Source organism: Nicotiana attenuata, unplaced genomic scaffold (assembly GCF_001879085.1).
Source record: "Nicotiana attenuata strain UT unplaced genomic scaffold, NIATTr2, whole genome shotgun sequence".
Classification (NCBI taxonomy): domain Eukaryota; kingdom Viridiplantae; phylum Streptophyta; class Magnoliopsida; order Solanales; family Solanaceae; genus Nicotiana; species Nicotiana attenuata.
Genome location: NW_017676736.1, coordinates 28,565 through 37,914, shown reverse-complemented (window position 1 = coordinate 37,914; position 9,350 = coordinate 28,565). Strand labels below are relative to the sequence as shown.

The window sequence follows — 9,350 nt, the reverse complement described above, 5'->3', positions numbered from 1 at the left end:
TAGAAGAGGTGCACGAGGGCCATTGCGGCGCCCATACAGGAAACCGTGCCCTCGTCCGATGCCTCATCCGCGTCGTTTATTACTGGCCTACCATGAAAAAAGAGGCAGCAGATTATGTCCGAAGATGCGAACAGTGCCAAAACTACGCCCCCATGATACACCAGGCGGGGGAGCTCCTCCATTCAGTCACCTCGCTATGGCCTTTCATAAAGTGGGTAATGGATATAATCGGCCCCCTGCTAGCAGGACGAGGAAAGGTACACTTTCTTTTAGTTTTAACTGGCTATTTTTCTAAATGGGTGGAAGCAGGTGCGTACGCACAAATACGCGAGCAAGAGGTCATCGCCTTTATATGGAAAAATATCATATGCCGTTTCGGCATCCCCAAAGAAATCAGCTGTGACAATGGGCCCCAGTTCATCGGTAGGAAAACGACTGAGTTATTCGAGAAATGGCACATCAAGCAGATACTCTCCACTCCGTATCATCCCGCCGCTAACGGCCAAGCCGAGTCTTCCAACAAAATAATATTGAACATATTGAAAAAGAAGCTCGAGGAAGCTAAAGGGCTATGGCCCGAATTACTACCTGAAGTATTATGGCATACCGGACTACGCCCAAATCCAGCATGGGAGAAACACCGTACTCACTGGTCTACGGGATCGATGCAATCATACCCGTCAAGATCGGGGAACCAAGCCTGAGATATTCCCATGCCAGCGGGGCAGACAACGACAAAAGTAGGTTGCAAGATCTAGACGACGCCGAAGAACGAAGAGACATGGCCCATATAAGAATGACAGCCCAAAAATAGCAGGCAGAAAGATACTACAACAAGAAAGCCAAAGTAAGATCGCTCAAAGTCGGCGACTACGTCCTCAAAGCCAAAACACTGGCATCGAAAGACCCGAATGAGGAAAAGTTAGGGACCAACTGGGACGGACCATACAAAATCATAGCAGCGGCGAACAAATGATCGTTCCAACTAGAAACAATGGAGGGAAAACCACTCCAAAACAATTGGAACGTCGCCCACCTCAAATATTTCCACTTCTGAAAGGCATCTCCTAAGTCGTACTCTTTTTCCCTGACCCGTGTTTTGTCCCAATCGGGTTTTCTCGGGGAGGTTTTTAACGAGGCGGCAAAGGGGATACCCGGTGGCACCAGAGCGCAGATTCATCATACCGGCCAATCGACACGGTCCGTAGGCCAATATAATGAAGGGACTACACTAGTTATTCTCCATTGTATGAACAGTTCCCCATTGTATGTATAGAATTCTCCATTGAATGAACAAAAATCTCCATTGAATGAACAAAATCCTCCATTGTACGAGCAGAAATCTCCATTACACGAACAAGAGTTAATCTCCATTACACGAACAAGAGTTAATCTCCATTCTATGACGCATATCACTTCGACGACAGTCGAAGCAACATCCTAATGGCCAAGGCCATCGACATCAGTTCGACCTCGTTCGAACCACGACGGATATCACTTCGACGACAGTCGAAGCAATATCCTAATGGCCAAGGCTATCGACATCAGTTTGACCTCGTTCGAACCACGACGGATATCACTTCGACGACGATCGAAGCAACATCCTAATGGCCAAGGCCATCGACATCAGTTCGACCTCGTTTGAACCACGACGGATACATCCTAATGGCTAAGGCCATCGATATCAGTTCGACCTCGTTCGAACCACAACGGATATAACTTCGATGACGGTCGAAGCAATATCCTAATGGCCAAGGACATCGACATCAGTTCGACCTCATTCGAACCACGATGGATACCGCTTCGACGATAATCGAAGCAACATCCTAATGGCTAAGGCCATTGACATCGGTTCGACCTCGTTCGAACTACGATGGATACTACTTCGACGACAATCGAAGCAGCATCCTACTGGCTAAGACCATCAACGTCACTTTGACCTCGCTCGAACCACGATATGACCTTTTTAACGAACAACAAAAGCAACCTCTACGGAGGCTAAGCATTATAAAAGAAAACCCAAGAAGGGAAAGGCAACAAATGGACGAAGCAGCAAAAGTAAAGTTTATATTACAGCAAAAACATATTTACATTCGCCCACGGACGGGCTCCAATACATTCCACAAGCCAAAAATATACATTATACAAATTTGTAACTACTCGTCACCCCCTGGGAGATAAACGTCATTATACCAAGAACCTGAGTCGAGGCGATTGACGTCTTCGGAAGCAGGACCCTCCCCATCGGGAGAGTCGGGGTAACACCCACAAGCTTCACGAGCAGTGCGAGCCTCGTTTCGCCATGCCTGAACTTCCTCCTCCGTCGCCCGGCCCTCAGCATGAAGCTCTCTATACACGTCGAGTTTAGCCTCTGCAAAAATCCACATCTCATGTGTACTACGACGCGTACTCTGACCAGACGAGGGACGAGATGAGGAAGGTTGAGAAAGTCCATTGATTTCCGCCATCCTGGCGTCAAGCTCGGCGGTCAGATCCGCCACCCTCCGCTGCAGGTCGACGTTCTCCGCCGCCACCCCACGACTCAGTTCGAGCTCGTCATCTTTCGCCCTAAGGAGCTCCTCCAACTCGCTGTTACGGGCCACGACCTTCATCAGCTCACTATCCGGCTCTTCCAGCTCAACCCCCCTGCGCTCCAACTGGGCCTGCCTCTGTTCAAGCCCCTCGCGAAACACTTGGAACTCGGGGTCCTGCTGATAGGGGTTGACCACCGCTCGGTGCTTAGAGCGATATTTTCGATACTTCTTCAGCATCTTTTTGTAGAGGGCTGTCCTTTTTTGCTCACGCCGTCCCCTCTCCACCTCCAAAATGAGGGTCTAAAAAGAAAAGCAGAAATAAGCACGCTCAGGTCAGTCTTACAATACGCAAAAGAGAGAAAGGGGATAAAGATTACCTGTAAAGCCATGCCAGCAACCCTTCGTGACAGCTCCGCATCTTTCCAAGTACTAAGCGTCTTGCTCTCAGGGGCGGCACATAGCAGGGTAATGGCTGAAGCAGCCTGCTCACTATTCAGCAACAAGTTGTAAGCCCCCGGAATCATAATACGACGGTCGGACCCATCCGTCGTCATCTCCACATGGGTAAGACCACCTACAAACTCATCAACATCCTCCTGGGCGATGTCAGAGTCCGACTTCTCAGCTTCCTCGCCAGGTCCTTCGACGTTGGTCGATGACCCCCCCCCCCCTCAACGGCATGCACAGAACTAGTACCGGGAGCAACACTCCTCTGTTGAGCCGACCTCCCAGATAGAATGGCGTCGGCCATAAATGCAGGTCTGTGCGTCGTTAGAGGTGCCCCACTTCCTCCGGCTTCGGTGGCCACCCCCTTGCCCTTCTTAAGCCTCCTCTGTTTTCTTTCTAGCGATTCCTCGCCATTGGAAGACTCGTCCACGGGTTGCAGGACCGGTGCCAACAATGTCGACTCCCCTATAACCATGGTCGCAGACGTAGCCCCCTATAAAGGAGCTGGAGGGAGACCCTCTCGGACAGACTCGATTAATATATCATGAGCATCCGAGGCAACGTCGGATCGCTTGAGAGTAGGGACTGGCGCCCTATTCCTAGAAGCACCTCGACCTGTTGCCATAAAAAAGAGTAAGCAGGGTTGCAAAATTTACAAGATAAAAATTAGAAATCTACCTGAAGGGACTTTGGGGCCATAGCGTTGCATGAAGGCAGGACACGTACGGGTCTCTTCCGCATGAGGAAGCAAGCTGGTAACCCATCTCCTGAGATCGGGGACGGGCTGGGGCGGACGAGCCATGGCTGCAATACAAAAGTTAGAATTGCAACAGTAACAAGTAACAAGGAACTTAACAAACTGCAATACTTGCGTTTCGAATTCCACCTCTCTGGGAATCCGGTAGGGTTAAAGACTACATGCTCGGTCCTAATGAAGAAATATTTACGCCAGAATCCGCGACTCGCACGGTCGTCAGTTTTGACCACCAACCCTTTCGTACCACGGCTTCTTAAATGCACCATGGTCCCTCTCAGATAACCAGCACTGAACAATTGTAAGAGGTGATGAATCGTGACCTCACATCTGACCAACTCTGCATACTTGGTCAGTAGCCAAAGCACCTTCAGGGTATACGGCGTAAATTGAGCCGGACACACGTTATAGAATCGGCAAAGCTCCTCCGCTAAAGGAAAAAGAGGAAGGTTATAACCAATCAAAAAGGGGTATTCATAAAAGGCACAGTACCCTGGCCTGTGAACATCTACGTGATCTCTCCCCGCTGGAACCATCTCTATGTGGGCAAGTATGCAGTACTTCATACGGAGATCGTCTAAGTGATTTTGCAGTGACTCGGAAAGCACTAGAGTCGGAGTGGGAGAGTCCTTGCTGAAATCGCTTCGAGACGAAGGATGTTTTGGCAGTAGCGCTTCCACCGTAAGAGGACTGATGTCCTCTTCTTCCTCCACCTCTCCACCATCGGAAGGCGGCGGCACGTTCGATGGAGCAGCCGCCGGGATCCTCTCGTCGTTTCGGCGAGATTTAGGCATGATTTCGGTCGAGAAAGAGTTGCACACAGCGCAACGAAGAAGAAGGAAATTTTCGATCGAAGGAATTAGTACCAGAATGCGAAAATATACACTGAAGGGTTGGAATACTCTTACAAATGGCCAAAGTTCGAATCAGGTTAAATCTTTCCCCTATTTATAGGGTTGGGTGGCGCCAGAATCGAAAAGGCAGACTTCGAGTCAGCGCGGGAAACCAAGCGCCAAAAGCATCTGGTTTCCTGCCTCGAGAATACGCGCAATGATGACACATGCGAATGCTGACGTCATACAGAGAAAGGCGTTTCGTTTCGACGCTCTGACAGTTATGATTACTGTCTCCTACCTGTCACGTCACAATCCTTTGACAAAGTCAAACTCTCCCTGAACAGAGGCATCGATTCCGCCCATCAAGGACGCATCTCGCTGAGACCCCGACGAGCGGAGGGACTAACTGTATGGGGTCGAATTTGACTGATAGCGTCCCTAAGTCAGCACGACCAACCGCTGAACATATGTGAGCTCCGACAGAAGGACGACTTAGGAGTAACGGGAGAAACGACTTCATAACCTCGTCGGCCCCTCTATAGAATGTACTTTGGTTTTACCTTTTAATATTTAAATAAGGATCCCCTGCTATATAAAGGGGATCCGAGCTTTGTAAAAGAGGATTCATTCATTTGGGATATAAATTTTTCTCTTGCTCTCTCATCTCTCTAAGATTATGTCTTTTCCTCTCTCTCATATACAATATTGTTGCAAGAACCGATTATCAAGATCATCCTAGGGTTTATTATTTTCGATTACGATTTGCCCCTTCATTTCTTTTTGATTGATTTGCTTAAAAAGTGTTTAATAACTTTTGAGTCAAACAATGTTTACAGTTTTAAGATCATACAACTCACAAGCATCAATTGGATGCCAAAAAAACATATAGGAATAACCGAATAATTCCTTTTCTGTCATTTTGGATATTGGTGGTATTTGGAATAGATACAATTTGCAACAATTTTCAATAGCAGAAGTGTTGATATAGATCCCTCCCTCTACTCAATTTTTTTTCTATAATAAGAAAAAGGCGTTTAATAAGTCTAATTAGCAATTTGTACATTGTAGATGAATTATTGTTGCCAGTACGTCCCTTCATTTTCTAATTTGCAAATGTGAATAGAAATGTAAGTAGTTTGTATGACGAATTCTATCCCAAAATAGGCTGTCTCTACTTGAAGGTGATAATTTGATCCGTCCCCTAAAAAAGTTTACATTGCATGGGAAACTTTTATTGACTATTTTAAACACCCCATGACAGCGAAGGGACGGCACTTACATTGTAACACATACTAATAAGTTACAACTAATCAAGAAAAATTTACAGGCAATGTAACAAAATACAAAGGTCAAAATGTAATTTTGTAAATTGGTCATATAAAATATTAATAAAAGAGTGTTAGAATCCAGAAAAAGAATTGGATTGTACGATAGTTGGTGTGTTTAGAAAGTAGATTTTGCCAGAGATTTTGCCAGAGATTTTGCCAACAACACGTGCTAACTCAATTACTAACACGTGCCAGAGCGTCTCCACATTGGACTTGAGTTTCTCTTGTCGGTTCATCTCTCAACCTATTTTTCCCCTTAATTTTCGTGAGCATCTTGAATAGTACTAAGGGACAAGATAGAAAAGAAAGATTCTAAAAGGATTCCTTACGATTGAAACTGTGGATTAATGTATAGTGAAATCGTAATCACATGTGAACAGGAAACTAGTATCTCCAACTATATGACCCCGTCATAGCCAATTAAGGATAAAAATTACACGGGCGTCCTATTTGGTCGTCCCCATTTTACCTACCAATTTTTTAAAAAGTTTTAATTTGTACCCACTGTTTTAAACAACTTCAGGCCTCTTTCTCCTCCTCCTTCTCCTCCTTCGTTTTCTGAATGTTGAAGCTTGAGATATTGTTATGCGTTCCAGCCTGATGATTCATATATATCTACTTGTCCCATTATGTTCAGTTTGGTCTTATTCACAATAATTTAACCTCTTAGATATTTTAGCTTTACAGGCACATTTGTTTTGGTTCTAATTTATCTGTAGTAACTTGTTTTCATGTCGATAATATTTTTCATTCTTTAATCTTTGAAATGAATAGCATCAATGCTAATCATGATTTATTAAATTCATTGTTGTTTAGAACTTCAGGTCTAAGAATGCTGAAGTTCAGCAAATATAAAACAAACTTCAGCCCTAGAATGCTGAAGTTCATCACAAACAGAACAAAGTTTAAGCTAAAACATGCTGAAGTTCAACAAATACAGAACAAAGCTTCAGCTAAAACATACTGAAGTTTAGCAAATACAGAACAAAGCTTCAGCTACTAGAATGCAAAAGTTCAGCTGAAGTTCAGCAATTACAAACAAAAACTTCAGCCAAAACATGCCATAGTTAATTTGAATTGAAGTTTGCCATTTGCACTATGAACTGAAGTTTGCGTGATTGCCTTTGCAAGTCAGGCCAAACTTCATGCAAAAATATCTGAAGTTTTGCTACACTTCAGGCAAAACATTCTGAAGTTCAAACTTCAGACATAAATTTTTGCTACTTTAGGCCCGTATGTCTGAAGTTACGCGAAAAGTGGGTACGCTTGCAATTTTTTTTGCAAAGCGGGTATAAGTTAAAAAGTGACCCGAAAAGCGAATATAGATGCAAATCCCTAACGACGTTTATGTTGAGATGAGTTCAAAATTTAAAGTCTATAAGTTTTTATACCAATCTCAAGTTAGTAATTGAGTTCACAATTAAATATTTATAGATATTTAATTAAATTTTTAATATGTATACAAAGACCGAAGAAAAACTATTAGGTTTCCAAAATCTGAATGTAGAGTCTCTAGATCCGCCCATGAAATTATGTATCATTTTTTATAACAATGTCAGAATTCTCTTTATTTTTATTTTTGTTGAAATTTGGACATTAGTCTCATGATTTTCATCTCATTATGTTGACTACTCGGTTACATTCTTAGTTGATAATCTTGTTGCCAAAAAAAAGAAAAAAAGAGAGGAGAAGGTGTTAAATTCCACCATTGTTGAGTGGAAGAAGCTCACTGAAGGAATCGAAGAAGAAGAAGAGGCGGTGGAGGAAAAATCGGTTGTAACTAACTTTCTGAAAAAATAAAGTCAAAAATTACATACACCCCTATACACACATATATAGACTTTCACTACTACAATTATCACTAACTTCTACAACTAATTCCTAACAAACTAATACAACTGTACAAGAGCTATTAATCACGTGTTAATTTCAACACCCCCCTTCAAACTAGGTGTGGTGAAAATGTTCAAAACACCTAGCGTGAACATTAAATGATAGTGTTGAGCAGTTCCTAGTCCTTTAGTGAGCAAATATGCTTCCTGTTCTTCTGTTGGCACATATGTTGGATGTATCAATCCTTGTTGCACATTTTCCCTTACGAAATGACAATCTATTTCTATATGTTTCGTTCTTTCATGAAACACTGGGTTATTGGCTATCTGCATAGCTGCTTTGTTGTTTGTGTGAAGTTGAATTGGAGTCAAAATCTTTATTCCCAATTTTCTAAACATTCCTACCAACCAGATCAACTCAGACACAGTCAAGGCCATGCTTCTATACTCAGATTCTACTGAACTCCTTGCCACTGTGGTCTACTTCTTAGATTTCCAAGATATCAGTGATCCATCAAACTTCACAAGGTATCCAATGACTGACTTTCTAGAGTTAGGACAACTTGCCCAGTCTGCATCACGATATGCACTAAGAGTCATGTCCCCAATTGCACTCATAAGAATTCCAAGCCCATGCTCATTCTTCACATACCTTACTACTCTGTATGCTGCTTCCAGATGAGACTGCTTGGGAGCTTGCATGAATTGACTCGGAGTTTGCACACTATAGACAATGTCAGGTCTTGTCATGGTTAAGTATAAAAGCTTTCCAATCAACCTCTGATAGCCTCTCACATCTGCCAGTGTTGGATCATGATCCAAGTGACAATGTTCATCATACTCAACAGTTGTAAGTCTTTTGTTTTGCTCCATTGGTGTAATGGCAGGCTTAGCACCAGACAATCCCAGTTCTGCTATAAGTTCTAGAGCATATTTCCTTTGACATAGAAGAATTCCCTTTGCAGACCTGCACACTTCATTGCCTAGAAAATATATCAAGTTTCCTAGGTCTTTGATCTTGAAAGCCTTGTGTAGTGTGACCTTTGCCTCTTGAATCATCGCAGTGTCATTGCCTGTGATGAGAAGATCATCAACATATACAAGTAGAATAACCTGCTTTCCATTCTCTTCTTTGATGAACAGGGAATGATCATGTTTGCTTTTCATAAAGCCTGCTGCTAATAGAGCCTCTGTGAGCTTCAAGTTCCATTACCTTGATGCTTGCTTAAGTCCATATAGTGATTTAAGCAACCTGCAGCCCTTAGAATTCCCCCCTTGGCTGCTAAAACCAGGTGGTAACTGCATGTAAACTTCTTCTTCAAGATCACCTTGAAGAAATGCATTGTAGACATCCATTTGAAAAGGTGGCCATTGATGCATAGCAGTCAATGCAATGACAGCTCTCACTATGACCATTTGAACAACTAGAGAAAAGGCCTCTTGATAGTCCAGACCTTCTTGTTGGCTGTATCCCTTGGCAACAAGTCTTGCTTTGAATCTCTCAACTTCTCCATTAAACCTGTACTTAATTTTTTACACCCATCTGCACCCAATAGGTACCTTACCTTTAGGAATATTAACTATCGCCCAAGTGTTGTTCAGAACCAAGGCATCCACTT

The 9,350-nt window shown here is 43.4% G+C and overlaps 1 protein-coding gene across 1 annotated transcript; it reads right to left on the bottom strand.

Moving 5' to 3' along the window:
* Positions 1 to 8,211: 8,211 nt before the first annotated feature.
* On the bottom strand, positions 8,212 to 8,898 carry LOC109221191 (uncharacterized mitochondrial protein AtMg00810-like). The gene has a single exon (XM_019385656.1). The coding sequence runs from the start codon at positions 8,896 to 8,898 to the stop codon at positions 8,212 to 8,214; it is 687 nt and encodes a 228-aa protein (XP_019241201.1).
* Positions 8,899 to 9,350: the final 452 nt, after the last annotated feature.

Excerpts from the sequence above, each read along its gene's own strand:
- LOC109221191 (XM_019385656.1), bottom strand. The coding sequence starts at position 8,898 with ATGAAAAGCAAACATGATCATTCCCTGTTCATCAAAGAAGAGAATGGA.